General features: G+C 40.1%; 1 protein-coding gene across 2 annotated transcripts in view; it reads left to right on the top strand.

Annotated features, from left to right (window-relative positions):
- Positions 1 to 16,943, top strand: part of LOC132110936 (E3 ubiquitin-protein ligase UBR2-like) — a 33,089-nt gene extending 16,146 nt beyond the window's left edge. The window contains exons 11-46 of one of the 2 annotated variants that reach the window (XM_059518048.1): positions 2,807 to 2,905; positions 4,566 to 4,729; positions 4,830 to 4,929; positions 5,016 to 5,144; positions 5,234 to 5,417; positions 5,563 to 5,624; positions 5,705 to 5,815; positions 5,914 to 5,979; positions 6,174 to 6,296; positions 6,412 to 6,475; positions 6,592 to 6,716; positions 7,135 to 7,187; positions 7,268 to 7,370; positions 7,457 to 7,505; positions 8,068 to 8,222; positions 8,456 to 8,558; positions 8,641 to 8,750; positions 9,634 to 9,714; positions 9,798 to 9,979; positions 10,074 to 10,279; positions 10,366 to 10,459; positions 10,856 to 11,014; positions 12,289 to 12,453; positions 12,539 to 12,687; positions 13,057 to 13,112; positions 13,269 to 13,365; positions 13,481 to 13,548; positions 13,752 to 13,887; positions 13,971 to 14,067; positions 15,420 to 15,550; positions 15,632 to 15,740; positions 15,843 to 15,899; positions 15,982 to 16,059; positions 16,175 to 16,345; positions 16,533 to 16,634; positions 16,719 to 16,943. In XM_059518048.1, coding sequence (XP_059374031.1) covers positions 2,807 to 2,905; positions 4,566 to 4,729; positions 4,830 to 4,929; positions 5,016 to 5,144; positions 5,234 to 5,417; positions 5,563 to 5,624; positions 5,705 to 5,815; positions 5,914 to 5,979; positions 6,174 to 6,296; positions 6,412 to 6,475; positions 6,592 to 6,716; positions 7,135 to 7,187; positions 7,268 to 7,370; positions 7,457 to 7,505; positions 8,068 to 8,222; positions 8,456 to 8,558; positions 8,641 to 8,750; positions 9,634 to 9,714; positions 9,798 to 9,979; positions 10,074 to 10,279; positions 10,366 to 10,459; positions 10,856 to 11,014; positions 12,289 to 12,453; positions 12,539 to 12,687; positions 13,057 to 13,112; positions 13,269 to 13,365; positions 13,481 to 13,548; positions 13,752 to 13,887; positions 13,971 to 14,067; positions 15,420 to 15,550; positions 15,632 to 15,740; positions 15,843 to 15,899; positions 15,982 to 16,059; positions 16,175 to 16,345; positions 16,533 to 16,634; positions 16,719 to 16,860 — 4,080 coding nt within the window. In that variant the 3' untranslated portion in view covers positions 16,861 to 16,943. Of the gene's footprint in view, positions 1 to 2,625; positions 2,725 to 2,806; positions 2,906 to 4,565; positions 4,730 to 4,829; positions 4,930 to 5,015; positions 5,145 to 5,233; positions 5,418 to 5,562; positions 5,625 to 5,704; positions 5,816 to 5,913; positions 5,980 to 6,173; positions 6,297 to 6,411; positions 6,476 to 6,591; positions 6,717 to 7,134; positions 7,188 to 7,267; positions 7,371 to 7,456; positions 7,506 to 8,067; positions 8,223 to 8,455; positions 8,559 to 8,640; positions 8,751 to 9,633; positions 9,715 to 9,797; positions 9,980 to 10,073; positions 10,280 to 10,365; positions 10,460 to 10,855; positions 11,015 to 12,288; positions 12,454 to 12,538; positions 12,688 to 13,056; positions 13,113 to 13,268; positions 13,366 to 13,480; positions 13,549 to 13,751; positions 13,888 to 13,970; positions 14,068 to 15,419; positions 15,551 to 15,631; positions 15,741 to 15,842; positions 15,900 to 15,981; positions 16,060 to 16,174; positions 16,346 to 16,532; positions 16,635 to 16,718 lie in introns of both variants that reach the window. The other variant, XM_059518049.1, reaches the window with a different exon arrangement.
- Positions 16,944 to 17,201: the final 258 nt, after the last annotated feature.

Raw genomic sequence — 17,201 nt, 5'->3', positions numbered from 1 at the left:
CCCATTAAAATCACTGAAGCACTTTACATTATGAAACGAATATCTTACTTACATTCGTACGCACATCTGCACTTTTTGTTGTTTCTGATGAGAGAATTCGCTAAATAATTCAGTCAGCGAGCAAGTGAACAAAACACTGCGTTTCAGTGATGACTCTTCTGGACGTCTCTGATTGGCCATTGCAACCATAAGCGCAACAGAATAGTTTCTGATTGGTTATCATGAAGCGTTGTACGAACGCGTCTGTCTCTGGCTCAGCGCCAGCCAGCGAACGCAGATTTGAATTTAGCAGCTGATGCTGTGCACTGAACGATCTAATCACACCGTTGTGATTGTATCAAATATATAAAAAATATTATTCTGCAATTTTTTTTTTTTTTCGTTTGGAAGCTGCATTTAAAATCCACTTGGCTCAGAAATCTGAGGGGGCACGTGCCCCCTTACTTTGAATGGGCACGATGCCTCTGCAAATGTGCACAACTGAAAATGGAAATGTTTTTACTAACTGGTTAAATTCTGTGGTAATCAACAAAATGTTATAGATTAAACTTCCTGCATCATCATGAGAGACACAGTTGATGTCAGTTTCCACAAGCATGTCTAGAATATGCCATGTCTGTATTCTTACTAGAATATCCAGTTCACTTTCACTTCACACTCAGTTTGATTCAGCTGATCAGTGAGGATAAGAGAGTTTGAGCTGTGTAATAGAGAGAGATCTTATGAAATAGCGGAGCTGCTCCTGCTGTCTTTGATTCACTGCTCACTGCAGTCCTCCGACTGAACCAGTCGTGCTGTGACATCAGGAAATCTCTCTCTCTCTGTGAGTGTGTGTGTGCACTCTGATGTGGGGCCCTTTTGAAATCTCTCTTAAAATATTTGTCCATTTTAAATTTTCTACTTTAATGTACACAATTTATTAAAAATGTAACAAATTTTTATGGACATACAAAATGTTTTATTTGTTCCCAAATTTCTTCTAATCAGTTGAATTAATAAATCTTGGACAATTTACGTTTATTTATTAACATATATATAATACTATATAACTATTATTATTGTTATTATTATTTTTTTTTTAGAAGTTCCGTGTTGTCTGTTTTAATATTTTCTGGATTTTAAAAGTAATTATTTATTATATTAAAAAATAGTGGTAATCAAATTGACACAAAACATTAACTGTTTAATTAATATTTTAAAATTTAATCAAATTAAAACTTAATTCCTTTAAAAAAAATACATTTCAAACAAATTGCTGCACAACAGAGGTTTACTTTTTAAGATTAAAACACAGAAAAATTGTCCGATATTCCTTAAATAAATCTAATTACATTATTTTTATTATTATTAATATTATTTTCTACATTACATTATAAGTAACATTATTAGGGCTGTGCAAAAAATCGAATGCGATTTTCATGCGCGTCTCGTCAGTAAAGGCGCTCCTGTGATTAGAAGTATATCTCCAGCACGTGCGTTAAGATCAGGGTTGCCAGGTTTTCAGAACAAATCCTGCCCAGTTGCTTCTCAAAACTAGTCCAAGCACGTTTCCAGGAGGTTCCCCGATAAAAATGGTGGCCCGAGGTTAAAATACACATTTTTTTTGGCAGGGTTGCCTTGGTAAAATTCCCATTTCAGGGGCTAAACATCACGTTATTGGTATTGGGGTCGCTCCGACCCGCGGACATGAAAAACAACCGCAGACTTGGCAACACTGGTTGGCCTTTACTACACAGAGTCGTAGTTCACTGATAATCCACACAAAATCGGAGGCGATTCTTTGACTATTTTGAAAACGATTTTGTATAGCTTGTCGGTGGATTATGGCTCTGTGTAGTAAATGCCGCTCCACCTGAACCAGTGTTGCCAAGTCTGCGGTTGTTTTTCATGTCCGCGGGTTGAAGTGACCCCAATACCCAATACAGTTTTGGACTAGTTTTGAGAAGCAACTGGGCAGGATTTGTTTTGAAAACCTGGCAACCCTGATCTGAACGCACGTCCTGGAGATGTACTTCTAATCACAGGAGCGCCTTTACTGACGAAATGCACATGAAAATCGCATTCGATTTTTTGCACAGCCCTATACATTATATACTGTACAATAGTTACATATTTATCTCATCTCACAATTACTTAAACTTAAACCAAATATTAATATTAAACCTTTTATTTAGGCGGGTTACCGTCAATACATTTGACACTTTTGAGTGTCTTTTATCAAATGAAATTGTGAAATGCTGGTCAAGTGAGACTCAGAGCAGAGCTGTAGATGAATTCAGGCTTTATATTTAAATAGCAGTCTTTTTTATATATATGCACAGACAACACGTAACTTCATTATACTGTAAATTTGTTTTTATGAATGGATTCCACAATTCTTTTATCCACATTAGGGAAATCATAGGGCCCTTGCACATGTGTGACTGACAGATTTGTACCTTAGCTTAAACAATTCTAGAAAGTCTACTATAAAAACAGTGTGTAAAGTGTAGCTTTAGATCGAGTCCCCCGGCTCCACACTTGCCCCAGTGCCTGACATAGGACCCAGTCGGGGGACGTAACTGCAGAAGGCCCCTGAGCTCTTACCTGGAAGGTGAATCTGCCCCTTCCCCCCCCTTCCCTTAGAATTACCAGCGCCTCCAGACAGATTTTATGGAGGACGATCACGAGCGTGTAGTGTCAGTGACCTCTCTGTCAGTGCAGCTCTTCACCGCCCCCACTGTGGTGAGTACCGCCAATCCCACACACCTCTCCTCTCTCTTCTGCCTCTTTCTCCTCTCCTCCGCCCCTTCACCACTCCCTGCAGAACTATGAGCGCTTGCAGAGCGACTACGTGAAAGACGACCACGACAGGGAGTTCTCCGTCACTGATCTTTCTGTGCAAATGTTCACCGTGCCTTCTCTGGTGAGTACATGCAAGGAGAGATGCCCTGCCATGAGGAAGAGGCTTGTCATTTTGGGTTTTCGGTCTCTTCATCCATTTCCTTTTTCTCTTCCCTTTTCCATCTTACCCATTTCATTTTAAAATTGTTCATTCATCATTCCTTTAATGCACTGAAATTTATTTTTTACCGAAACTAAAATTAAAGTTTTTATTTAGCCAAAAATTTTAATAATATAATAATTGGGGTTTTCAGTTTAATGTGTTAATTCGGTTAATTATTTATGGAAAAATAAAGTGATTGAAATATTTTAACTCGCTTAATGCACAACCCCCTCCCCAGACCTGTACGCCATCTTACGTGTCATTCAGTTGACCGTTGATGAAGGGCAGCAGCTATGTAGTGCATGAATGGTTATGTGCCCCTAAAATTCAAGATATTGGGGCAAAAAATGCAGCTGTGTTTTTGTCTCATTTTTATACCATATGATAAGCAATATCACACAAGCAGTGAGAGCAATATCACAGGAGTGTTTAATCGATGTTTTGAACGAAATGGGTGAACCAATGATTCAATGGCCTATTCCTAAAGAGAGCCATTTACTTCATTCCCGAATGAATCAGCAGATTGAGCAAATCGAATGAATGAATGAATGACTCAATGACATGTTCATGAAGACATTTACTGCCACATACTGGGAGTTTTAGTTTGTTGTTTGTTTAAAAAAAAATCATATTTAATATCAATAAAATGCATATTCATAAACCAATTAAAAATGAAACAGAAGAAAAGGTCGAACATTTTTCTATAGCTACTTTTTGAAATATCTATTTCATACTTGTCCCATGTAACACAACTCTGGCTTTTAATTATCTTTTGTGGGTAACTTCTCAGCCAAATTTGATGTGCGATTTAATATGCGATTAGTTAGTCAAAACATTGTTTAATTAAGGACTTTAAAAACTGTAATCGATTGACAGCTCTGATTGTAATCAATTAATTATTAATCAAATTTATTTAAATATGAATTGTAAATATTTAATGTTGATCTGTCTTCAAAACACCCGGTAAAAGAGTCACAAGATAACGTGCCATCACTACGACACAACCTTTACAGCATTGGTTCTGGCTTTTGTTCACACAGAGCTCGTTCCGGGACTGAACCCCACAATTTTACTATGTCCCCAGCCCGGGATCAATCCCGGGACGTTTTTGCATTTACACGGAAGGCACTCTGGCAATTTTCCGGGACCAACGTGCAGTGTGAAAGGGCCTACAATAGATCATTTATTGCATATTTTTTTATTATTATTATTATTATTATTTAAATTATTCTAGAATTTGAAATAGGAGAAGTACTAATTAAACGTCTACCTCCTTATCAGTAAATTTAGTTTTGTCAACAACAACAAATAAAATTCCGGCCGAATATTTTCAGTTGCTTCACTACTACTACTTATTTTCATTCTCTTAGCTTTTCCACTTCCCCTCCCCTCTTTAATTTTATTCTGCGCTTCCACATCTGCTTTCTCCTCTCTTTCCTCCTTCCTCTCTCATGCCTTTGTTCTCTTCTGTCTCATCTTCTCCTCTCAATAAAAGTGAATTTCGCATATAGGAAAACAGCTTACGACCCAAACCTCCAGCAGTCTGCCAGATGTGTCAATGGTGTATTTAATTTTCCAGGCTCGGATGTTGATCACAGAAGAGAACCTGATGACCACCATTATCCGCACATTCGTTGACCACCTCAGACACCGAGACCTGCAGGGATGCTTTCAGTTCGAACGCTACACCGCACAACAAGCCTTCAAATTCCGCCGAGTCCAGAGCCTTATAGGAGACCTCAAGTAAGATACTGAGCATGTCTGCTCATTTCATATACAGTTAGGTTTGTGTGTTTAAAATTCCCATTTCTTGAGATACGTGTAATAATGGTTGGTTCTCTAGGTATGTCCTGATAAGCCGTCCAACAGAGTGGACCGACCAACTCAGGGAGAAGTATCTTGAAGGTTTTGATGCTTTCTTGGAGTTGCTAAAATGCATGCAGGTGACTATACCAATGTGATTTTAAGATTGCATGTCAGTGGTAATTGAAATTGGGCAGTAAAACAGCGGTGTGTGTTCTCTTTGCAGGGAATGGACCCAGTAGTGCGTCAGGTGGGGCAGCACATAGAGATGGAGCCAGAATGGGAGGCAGCGTTCACCTTACAGATGAAGCTCACACATATCATCTCTATGATGCAGGAATGGTGTGCCAGTGATGTAAGTGCATGTTAGACACACAGTAACTTTAGTTTCCGTAATCCACCATGGGGTCTTGATAAAAAGTCTATTATGTGTCACATGCACAGGAGAAAGTGCTGATCGAAGCCTATAAGAAGTGCCTGAGCGCGCTGACTCACTGCCACAGTGGTTTCACAGATGGGGAGCAGCCCATAACCCTTTACATGTGTGGCCACTCCGTCGACACCATCCGCTACTGCGTCTCTCAGGAGAAAGTCAGCATACACCTGCCTGTGTCCCGGCTTTTAGCAGGTCAGTCGAACATGGTTTAACACAGTGCAGTAAGGCCATATACATGCTGCGAAGTTTTGAGAATAGACCCGGAGAGTTCTTCGAGTTATTGAATGTGTGTATTATGTATATAGGAGTCACTTCACAATCTCTCTCTTCCTGTTAGGTTTACATGCTCTGCTGAGCACAACTGAGGTTGCCTATCGATTCCCAGAGCAGCTGCCACTGGTACGTTTTTGGCTTTGGTTCATGAGAATTGTTGGAAAAACCATCTTGGCGATTTCTGAGGCCTCTTTTGTGTTCCACAGAGTGAACTGAGTCCACCCATGTTGATCGAGCACCCGCTCCGTTGCCTTGTACTCTGTGCCCAGGTGCATGCTGGGATGTGGAGAAGAAATGGCTTCTCTTTGGTCAATCAGGCAAGAAGTTTATAAATCATACTCGAGACCTTTAAGAGCGTGATTGTTAGTGTTAATGCCTTTTCATAAAACAATAATAATTTGAATTGTTTTTGCAGATCTATTATTATCACAATGTGAAGTGTAGAGTGGAGATGTTCGATAAAGACCTCATCATGCTTCAGGTCAGTAGTGTGAAGAGATTTCATTCCAAAAAGGATTTAATTGCAAAGAACTGATATTATTAAAATCGTGGTGATTGTAGAGAAACAAGAATCTATGGAGAATATCAAACATATGGATGCATTGACAGTTTGGCAGGAAAATGTCCTTATTTATGCTAACTATATGTTCTTATGCATGCTGTTTTTGTATCTAGGCTGGAGCTTCTATGATGGATCCGAACCACTTCCTGATGATCGTGTTGAGCCGTTTTGAGCTCTATCATATCTTCAGCTCTGCAGACTGCAGAAAGAGATACAGCAGAGAGAATGCTCACAAGGTCTGCATACCTCCAAACCACTTTTTGTCCTCATTCCTTTTCTTTTTGCTTGATTTCTATCTGCTTGCACTCATTTCTGTTTCCAGTGATGTGTGTTTCTCTCACTGTCTCTCAGGATGTGGTTCAGCAGAATAACACACTAATTGAGGAGATGCTGCATCTGGTCATTATGATCGTGGGTGAGTGATCATTTCTCAGCATGTCTTTTTGAGCATTGTTATATGGGTGTATTAAGCTTATTATAAGTAAAAAAAAATGACTTTCATGCTTTGCTTGTTTTTGTTTTTTCCTGTAGGGGAGCGATACACAGCAGGTGTAGGTCAGGTGGAGAACTCTGATGAGACGAGGCGAGAGATCGTTCACCAGCTATGTATTCGACCTATGGCCCACAGCGAGCTGGTCAAAGCCCTGCCTGAGAATGTAAGTCAACCCTCACTGCTTCACCTCTGTCAAAGATCACAAGTAAATTACGTTGGCTTTGAAATCTTATTGCAATAATTGCATAAAGAAATTCATTTCTTATAACATTTGCTTTAAAAGCGCTGCTATTAAGGAATGATCGTTCAATTCTAAACAATTGCCATCCCTAATCATGGTCTTTATTAAGTAGAGAATAGCTGTGCAATAGATCACCTAGCTGACTTCACAACTTAGAAATATACGAAGGTCAGAAAATAAGTGTGATGCATTATGCATAAATTTAATAAGAATTTATCTTGTCCCAAAGTTGCTGTTGATTAAAGTAGGACTGATGAGCAGAACAGTTTTTTTTTTTGTACTTGACTGCCACCTGTTGGTATTTTATGGCAATTAATTTTACACACTCTTCTGCACACAGGAGAATAAAGAAACCGGCATGGAGAGGGTCATCGACAGTGTGGCTTTGTTTAAGTGAGTGTTCTGAATAAAAGAGTGTGGTCCAAAGAGTTGAACTGGTTTGTGTGTAATCCTGTGTGAATTGTGTGGTTTAGGAAGCCTGGTGTGACTGGTAGAGGACTTTATAAACTCAGGCCAGAGTGTGCCAAGATGTTCAATCTTTACTTTCACCATTACTCCAGAGCTGACCAGTCTAAGGTAACGCTGCATGATCAAAATTGAATCGCAAAGAACTACTGGTCAAAATCCATGTTCATTTTTTTTTCTGCTGTGTCTTCCTTCAGGCTGAAGAGGCTCAGAGAAAGATAAAGAGGCAAAATGGGGAAGATTCAGGTACTTTTATTTTGAGAATGCGGTGATAAAATTTGGGCACCACAAAAAAATTTTCAATGATAAATAAACTAAAATTATATATATTTTAATATCTCTGATAGTAATTGTGATTTTGCTGTGCTTATGTTTCTAAGGCTACACAGTTTTATAATGCAATTAATAATAATTATTATTTATTTAATAATTATATTGTTGTTATTTCTGCTGGTATTATAAAATAAAAAAACGATTGTAATATAACTTTATTGTACATTAAAACTTTAAATTACAGTTATTGAATTTCTCCATTTATTAAATGTTAAACATCAAACTTTTATTTTGAAGTCTGCAGGGACTAAAGCCTCACATTAGTTGAGTATGGGAAGATGCATGTTTTAAGCGTTTTAATGTATGCTATAAGTGACCCAAACCCAGAAAGAGTCTGCAAACAGCAGCAGACAATGAGCTGCCCTCATGTTTAATTAAATTGCAGCCTTTAAGTAATAATGCATATTGTGCAGCCCTAGTGTTATGTGATGACGGTGCCAATGTTTAAAGTGATTTTCATGTGTGTCTGTTATAGTTCTGCCTCCACCAGTTCTGCCTCGGTTCTGTCCGCTGTTTGCCAGCCTGGTGAACATACTGCAGTGTGATGTGTTGCTGGGGATTCTGGGAGCCGTGCTGCAGTGGGCGATGGAGCACAGTGGGGGACACTGGTCTGAGTCCATGCTTCAGAGGGTGTGTGTGTGTGTGTGTCCATTACTTGCTTTTCAAGTACAGTTCACTTGAAAAGTATTTAAATCACTATTAAAGTTATTACTAAATGGGTATGTAATATTTTAATAATGATCAATTCATTTCCAGTTACTTTATCATGAACATAATATTGCTACAAATTTGCTTTTACCATGATATTAGACATGTTCTTAGCACACACTCAAGTTGGAGCTCAGTATGACCTTGTCCTGCAGGTGCTGCATCTCATAGGCATGGGCCTGGTGGAAGAACAGCAGCATCTTATCAGCAGTGCAGATGATAATGATACCAACTTCAACTTCACTCTCAAAATCTCCAGTATGTCTTTCTTTTGTCATACACTTACACACAGACACACACATTACAGACCTCTTGCGCTGATTAAATCTCTTCATTGTAGGGCCAGGTGAGGCTCCTGCTAACACTCCCAGTATCTTGGCTTTATTGGAAACCCTGCAGAATGCTCCTCATCTGGAGGTGCACAAGGACATGATCCGCTGGATCCTCAAGGTAAAGCTGATCCAAATCTCATTACAAAGTCACCTGTCACTAGAATGTTTGTGTAAGTGTCGCCGCTATCCAATAGAGGGCAGCAAAAGCCTAATAAAGCATTGTTTTATTGGTTAATTTATTACTTAATATTTTATTGATTTACTTGTTTACGTTTTTAGAAGAAAAAAAAGCAATCTTAAACATTTTGTATTTTTAATTTTGAATAACTAATATTGGCTTTCGCCAGAACATTGCCATGACATGGTGTTAAAAAAGGAAAGACAAAATGTATTTATTAGATATTTAGTTAATTTTTACGTTTGTTAACTGTTCGGTATTTTAAAATGTTACTTATTTTTTATTAGATTTTTGTTTTTTTATTTATTAGTTAAATATATCTATATTATTTTAGATTTACCGTATTTTCGGCACTATAAGGGGCACCGGATTATAAGGCGCACCTTCAATAAATAGCCTATTTTAGAACTGTTTTCATATATAGGGCGCACCGGATTATAAGGCGCATAGAACAGAAGATACTGCAGTCAAACGTTTGAATGGGTTTGCGTTATGCATCCACTAGATGGAGCTGTGCTAAAGGGAATGCCAACATTTTGACAGAGCACCTTGATCCATGTATAAGGCGCTCCGGATTATAAGGCGCACTGTCGTTTTTTGAGAAAATTAAAGGCTTTTAAGTGCACTTTATAGTGCGGAAAATACGGTATGTATTTATTTATAAGATGTTATTTCCTTTTGTGTTCGTTTGTTTTAACTTGTTTTTTTTTGTTGTTTGTTTTTCTTTTAGTTGTTTTTTATTTATTGAAATGCTTGTTATTTTTTTTATGTATTTTGAATATCAACATGAAAAACATGCTCATATTTACTTGTGTATCTGAAGACCGTGGCCAACATCAAGACCATGCGGGAGTACACGGCCAGTGCGCCCCCCAGTGACAGCTCAGGGCACAGTCAGGAGGAGGTGAGCATAGGAAGTGTAATCTGCTTGCATTATGACCTTTTAAAGTTGCATTGTTGTCTCACTGGATGTACGTGTATGTGTAGACGGTGCGGGATAAAGATAAGGCAGAGCGGAAGAGGAAAGCAGAGATGGCGCGGCTCCGGAGAGAGAAGATCATGGCTCAGATGTCAGAAATGCAAAGACACTTCATCAACGAGAACAAAGAGTTGTTCCAGCAGAGTCTGGAGGAGCTCGACCCCTCCACCTCCTCCACACTGGAGCACAGGTACACACACGCATCACGCCGGAAGATGTCATGGATCATACATTAGTTTCCAGATGCTGTCCTCTAATTTTTTTGTCATGTCTTTACTTCATAGCCCCAGTTCGTGTGATAGTGCGCTAGTCTGTGTGGGTCCACACCGGTGGCATGCAGGCAGCAGTGAGAGGAGACAGATGGTGACATGTATCCTTTGTCAGGAGGAGCAGGAAATCAGGACTGATGGCAAAGCCATGGTGCTCGCTGCTTTTGTCCAGCGCTCTACTGTCATGTCCAAAAACCGCAAGAGACCTCCACACAACCCAGGCAGGTCTTTATATGCGTGTCTTTGGGTCATCGTACCATGCACGTGCATGTTTGGTTGAATGAATGCTATTGTGGTTGTGTTGCAGATAAGTATGACCCTCTCTTCATGCACCCTGACTTGTCGTTTGGCACACACACTGGCAGCTGTGGGCACATCATGCACTCTCACTGCTGGCAGAGGTAAGGATCATCACGAAAAATGAGTAACGCATGCTTCCGTATGCGGAAAAATCAGGGTAGCAAACCAATGCAACTGTAATGGCCTGCCTTTCAGCAACCTTGGTTTCAGAATTATTTTTCGCATTCATTATTAAATAGTTTTCACCTGTTTTAAGAGCTAGTCCTTAAAAGGACTGACAAAGATTTAACCCTTTACAAGCATTAGCTCTTGAAGAGTGCTGTAACATTTTAGAATACCCTTTTAAAGTTTTTCCCAAATCATTCAATCTTTAAAGGATGGCTCACACTAAAAAAAAGTCCTTTACAAAATGTCCACAATGTCAGTTTTTCCCCAATACCTTGAACCCCTGAAGTGTGTTTTTGTCATGTATATGTGTCTGCTGTCTACCCTTGTAGGTATTTTGAAGCGGTGCAGGCTAAAGAGCAGCGCAGGCAGCAGAGGCTACGTGTGCACACCAGTTACGACGTGGAGAACGGAGAGTTCTTGTGTCCACTCTGTGAGTGTCTGAGTAACACAGTCATTCCTCTGCTGCCTCTTACCAAGACCAGCTGCAGGTACTGCAACAAACACACAGATGACTTCAACCTCCAGCTAGTTCTTCTTTGATTCTGTAAAGTGCTGCACTGGTGACACTTTTTTTTGTCTTCAAAATGTATTTACCAGAAGTAAAATAATAAAGTTATAAACAATGCTACACCATGGTAGCATGATTTCAGTGTCACCACCATTAAGCTTCTGATAGCTCTTTCAATCTTTATTTAAAAAACATTTTCCCTGAAGGTTTGAGGTAGAGTTAATAGAATATAATATAATACAATCTGAATATAATCAGAATAGTTTGCACGAGTTACACAATGAGGCTGTATAAGTGGACTAGTGAGTGGATGCGTCGTCCTCTTCAGGCTGATGTTTAATGTCCTTAAAGAGTAGGTCATATGTTTTTAAGTGTCCTAATATTGTGTTGGATTCCTCTACAACAGGTTTAGATGGATATAAGATCAGAAAACATTGTAATCTTCCCAGAATATACGTTTATACATGGAGTCATTTGTCCATGATTTCGAAATGGTTTGTTCGATTCAGTTCTGACCGAATGTCTGTAAACCCCTCCCTTCCATAAGCCAACTCTGTTCTGATTGGTCAGCTGGCCAAGTCTGTTGTGATTGGCACAAAGAGGAGCGTTTGAGCAAGTTAGCGAGCGCTACCATCTGTGTTGCCAAGTCCACAGGTTTTAGTGACCCCAATAACGCTAAGTTTACCGTGATGTAGATCGGTAACAGGCAGAAGATTCGATAATATAACGAGTTGACTCATTAAGGCGATTCTGAGTCGACTTTCTTTTGAGAGACAATCTTTATTTCTCATGCACTTTTTCGATTACATTTTTTGCAGACTGTTTACAAAAGAGATATTTTTTGAAAACCCATATGACCTGCTCTTTAGCAGCCTCTGTAGTTACATTTAGCCCATTGTTAGCAAACGTTTTACAAAGATCACAAGGGGGTATTACTGATGTATTTTATGTCGTAGAATAAAACATGTAAATACTAACAACAGACCTTATTTTAGCCATTCAGACCAAAAAAATCATTGACTTTTGGGACAGTTGAACAGGAAGTGCTTAAATGCTAACTGGTTTCTATGTTTTGGTGTACTAAATGATCTCATCCCTGCAGCACTCTATTAGTATAATTCATGTTATGACCGAACTGTAATTTACAAAGCTTTCGCTGTGTATGTAATAGATAATTAGTGGAATTTTGTAAACGCACCTCTATTGGATGATTTTTGTCTTGATGTATTTTATTGATTGAGTGTTTGTTTGCAGCTCTGAACAGCCTGATCTGAGCCAGTGGTTGAGCATCACCTCTCAGCAGATGAAAACCCTGCTCTCTGCTCACAGGAAAGCTGCAGATGCTGAAGGTGTTGATGCTATGGACGGTGTTAATGACTGTCCTCCACCTGATGGCTTCAAACTAGACTACACTCCAAAGTAAACCCACATACAAAACTACCAGTTATTTATAATCCAACCACACAAAAGCTAATCACTAATAAAACACTTGTCTTTCTGTCAGGAACCCGTACTCAAGCACCATAAAGGAGATGTTGACCACGTTTGGGACAGCCACATATAAAGTGGGTCTTAAAGTGCACCCAAATGAGCAGGACCCCCGCGTGCCAATCATGTGCTGGGGAAGCTGTGCCTACACCATTCAATGTATAGGTCAGTGCAAGAAAGTGTTGAACTATAACACGTAATATCTCAAGTACTGAACTGGACAGTAAATCGGTGCCAAAACCTTTTCTTCGGAAAATGAACATTCCAAATATCATGGAATACCTGGAATTATAAGGGAGTTTTGAAATTGTGGTTCATGAATATGAATATGCACGCATAGTGATGAACCATTGCAGCATGATCAAGCTTTAGTTGAAAAACATTAAGTTAGGACTGTTTTATAAGCTAACATTCCACTGGGTCCAAATGGAACCAGGGATACAAAAATTAATGGAGATTGTTAAAGCATTATGAGGGCTAAAAGTAAATTGGAAAGTCCAGTATATTAAGATCGTGTCATCTCATTTCTCACAGAGAGATTGCTGGTGGATGAAGAGAAGCCTTTGTTTGGAAGTTTACCATGCAGACAGGTAATCGAACACATTTGAATACATTTGCAAGCTTGTAATTTGAATGTTTTGTGGAAATCAATTAATAGTTTGTCCTATTCAAGTGGCCTCTTAATTCCTTAAATCTTCACTCTTGAGTTTGATTTGTTTGGCAACCCAAATGTTTTGTGCATGCAGGACGACTGTTTGAGTTCTCTGACCCGGTTTGGCTCGGCCTGCTGGACCGTCTCCTCTCATACCACTGTGCAGAATCACTTTATTAGGCTCTTAGCAGGTAAGAATTAGCTCTACAGTCTTTTAACACAAATAGTTGTTCAGGCATGGATCAAATATTATGAGAAAGCATGCCAGCCCTCACTTCACTCATATGAACTCCTGTGTTGATTCAGCTCTTGTTCCTGATCCTCGGGTGGAGAATACACCATGTGTTCTGGACATAGACATGTTTCACTTACTGGTATGTGAACAAACGGTGTTGTTCCTACGTCTGCTTAAACATATCAGCAGTAGTATTTCTAAGAACACATACTGACATGTTTTTTTCCCCACATATCTTGTACAATAAGAGTGCACTGCAAGAAGTGTGTGTGTAAAAGTGCCTGCTCAGATTTGGCCTGTTGTTTCAGAATGACCTCTGACCTCAGTTAATGTGTGTGACAGGTGAGCTTGGTGCTGTCCCATCCAGCGATTCTCTGTCTAGATTCCTCAGGGCTGAGTGCGGACGCTGCACAACTGCACTTCCTGCATCTCGTCACAGTTGCTCACATAGTCCAGATCCTCCTGACCTCCGTACCAGGTGAGAACCACATCCTTCTCCTTCACAAGCAGCCACAAGACTAGACTTCAGAAATGATTTTGTTGACTCCTGTGTGCCATCAGAGGAGATGCGGATGGAGCAGGAGGGTGGAGGAGCAGAGAGGGAAGAGGAGGAGAACGTGTGTATGCTCTACAACACACTCAGGACGCATCTGGGAAGGTGAAAGCACACACACGTCTGCCAGCCACACTGTGACTTTGTTTATATATTTTTTGACAAAATCAAAGGAAACTTTTTTTTAACTTCATCCTAGTATCCTTGACAAAAAGTATAATAGTTTCCACAAAAAATATATGCAAGTAGAGCTGTTCGATTAATCGGAATCGTCATAAAATCACGATTTAGCATGAACGATTTCTAAATCGCTTTTCCCGAGCTCCCGCAGTATGCTATCCGATCCAATCAGAATGCAATTCGCCTAGTGCGAGAACGGAACAGACTGGGCATTTGCCTAACTCCAGGTTCACACCAGTCTATGGTTCACACACTGTCTGTGATGCGTCATTTTTTCCGAGCCAATGTTAACGGATCAGAGCGTTCACACTGCACGCAGTAAAAATATTTAATGTCTTTAATGTCTCTCTCATGAGCATAGAGAGAGATGTGAGTGCACAGGACACAGTTTGAGTGAGAGGAAACGCGTTTTAAGTTCACGCACTCTCTCCGGGCGAGAGCAGCGTGTATCGGAGCATGTGCGTCTGGTTTTGTAACCAAGCAAAGGAAATCCGCGTGCGAGTGGAGAGATTCTTTTTTTAATGTGCTTTTGCGTTACAATAACATACATAACTGTATACACACTGCAAACGGGGTACGTGTGAACCTGTACAATGTATAACAAATCTATTTCAACACCTGAGGCACCGCTACAATGAGCTCTGACCAATGCATGGCAAAAAGTAAAAAAAAAAAAATTCCTGAACATGGGATTTATTTATATTTTTTTGCCATATGTCTAGACATTTGGTTACACCATTACTTAGTGATTATTTTGACTTATGTCTATTCTTGAGACATGTTACAACTTTTTGATAAAGCTCTAATTGGTTTTCTGTTGGAAATATGTTTCAAATTCATACTGAATGCATTCATAACTGTAAAGCATTTGTGTCAAAATTGTGATTAAAATTGAAATCGCAAAAAAAATTTTTTTTGCCCAAATCACACGGCCCTATATGCAACACATTGAAAAAATTAATAAATGTTTCTTGAACAGCGAATCAGCATATCAGAATGATTTCTGAAGGATCATGTGACACTGAAGACTGGAGCAATGATGCTGAAAATTCAGCTTTGATCACAGGAATAAATTACATTTTTAAAGTTTTTGTTTTTTATTTAATTTTTTTTCTAAACATTTTCAAATAAATCTACCAAAATAAACTACCGAATCTATATGATAATAATAATTAATGTTTTCTAGTATATAAGTATTGTCAATGATTTCAAAATTGAAGAAGGAAGCTTGGTTTTTAGGGGGACTGTTTCTGTTCTGAAAGTTGTATGTGTTTCAGTGGCCTGCATGAGGTGAGCTCAGGCTGGCATCTGTGGCGCTGTGTGAAAGTTGGAATCCTGCCTTATCTGAGGGCAGCCGCTCTCTTCTTCCACTATCTCAACGGAGCTCCAGCACCACCCGAGTTACATAGTAAATGACTCCAACTTTACACCTTTTACTGGCTCGCTCTCCCTTTTGCTTGATCATTTCTAATGCTGACTGTGTGTTCAGCTCTAGGTGCGGGTGAATGGGAGGCTCTGTGTGGATACCTGTGTCTGCCCTCCAACCTGCTCCAGCTCTACTACAACAATCGGGAGCTCATGGAACCTCTGCTGCACGGGTAACCGTCACGATCTAGTAAAGCATCTCTGAAAACTGTAACATGATGATCGGATGTTAGCTGTGGCTTTAATGAATTGTGGTGTGATGCGGTGCTCTGCAGGTGGTGCTCTCATCCAGGTGTGCTGCCGGGTCTTCAGAGCAGCGTGGCTCTCATCAGGTCTGTCCCGCTCCTCAACACTCAAGCGTTCACTGCAGCCGATGCTCAAATGCTCACCATTCTTCACCATTCCCTGCTTTAGGTTTCCTAGAGAGTCCAATCATCTCATAGAACTGCCAGGCGACTACAGCGCCCTGATTAACCAGGCCTCTAGCTTCACGTGAGTCACCTCTGTCTTACGAATCCAATGCAATTACTAAGACACGCTCTCTACTGAGTCATACATTCCTGGTTCCATGAATCCAATTTTCTTGGTTGATCTTGGTGGTGTCTAGGTGTCCTAAATCTGGAGGGGATAAGTCTCGCGCTCCTACTCTTTGTTTGGTGTGTGGTGCTATGCTGTGCTCCCAGAGCTACTGCTGTCAAACCGAGCTGGAAGGAGAGGATGTGGGCGCATGCACCGCACACACTTTTGCCTGCGGAGCCGGAGTCGGCATTTTCCTCAGGTTTGTCCAAGCATATGTAGATTCAAATGTATGAATATAATTGGCAAGTTATCTAAGGGATAAGGTACAGTTATTATCATTGGGTTACCCCAGGGGTCAGGAAACCAACTTTTTTTTTTTTTTTAAGTTAGGGTTAGGGTTTTTCCAAAAGTGAAGGGTTTCATTTGTATGGGTTTATTTCTGTCAGGGTGCGGGAAAGTCAGGTCCTGTTCCTGGCTGGCAAAACTAAGGGCTGTTTTTATGCTCCCCCATACCTGGACGACTACGGGGAAACCGACCAAGGGCTAAGGTACGTCTCTATTTCTGATATTGGACGCGCATGATTATTTCTGACAGCCGTGTGAGATCAAGGGATGTGTTTTGTCTCTTTTAGAAGGGGAAACCCATTACACTTGTGCCAGGAGCGCTACAGGAAGGTCCAGAAGCTGTGGCGCCAGCACAGCATCACGGAGGAGATCGGCCACGCTCAGGAGGCAAATCAGACTTTGGTGGGCATCGACTGGCAGCACCTGTGAAGTCACGTGTCATGCTTTCTCACACATACACCCACCCTTAATGCATAAGGGGACCCGCACAGCAGAGCTAGAGGTTTTCACCAAGCCCTGACAGGGGATGAGTGCATGACTTTTTCTTTTTCAGTGGAAGATTTCTCTTTAAATATGATAGAAATACATATTTAAAAAGACTTATAGCCAAGGTATTAAACCTCAACAATATGGTTTCAGAGATATTCTTCATAGGAATGCTACTTAATTTCTTCTCCAAGTACTATTAAATTATTTTCAAGGTATTTTGCTTAAATATATAGGTTTCGCAAGACAGTTCTCTTATCGCTTGGGAATTGACCAGTGGTGCT

This window comes from Carassius carassius, chromosome 30 (genome assembly GCF_963082965.1).
Source record: "Carassius carassius chromosome 30, fCarCar2.1, whole genome shotgun sequence".
NCBI classification, from domain to species: Eukaryota; Metazoa; Chordata; class Actinopteri; order Cypriniformes; family Cyprinidae; genus Carassius; species Carassius carassius.
The sequence above is the reverse complement of the archived record's forward strand: the minus strand, read 5'-3'. Positions and strand labels throughout refer to the sequence as shown.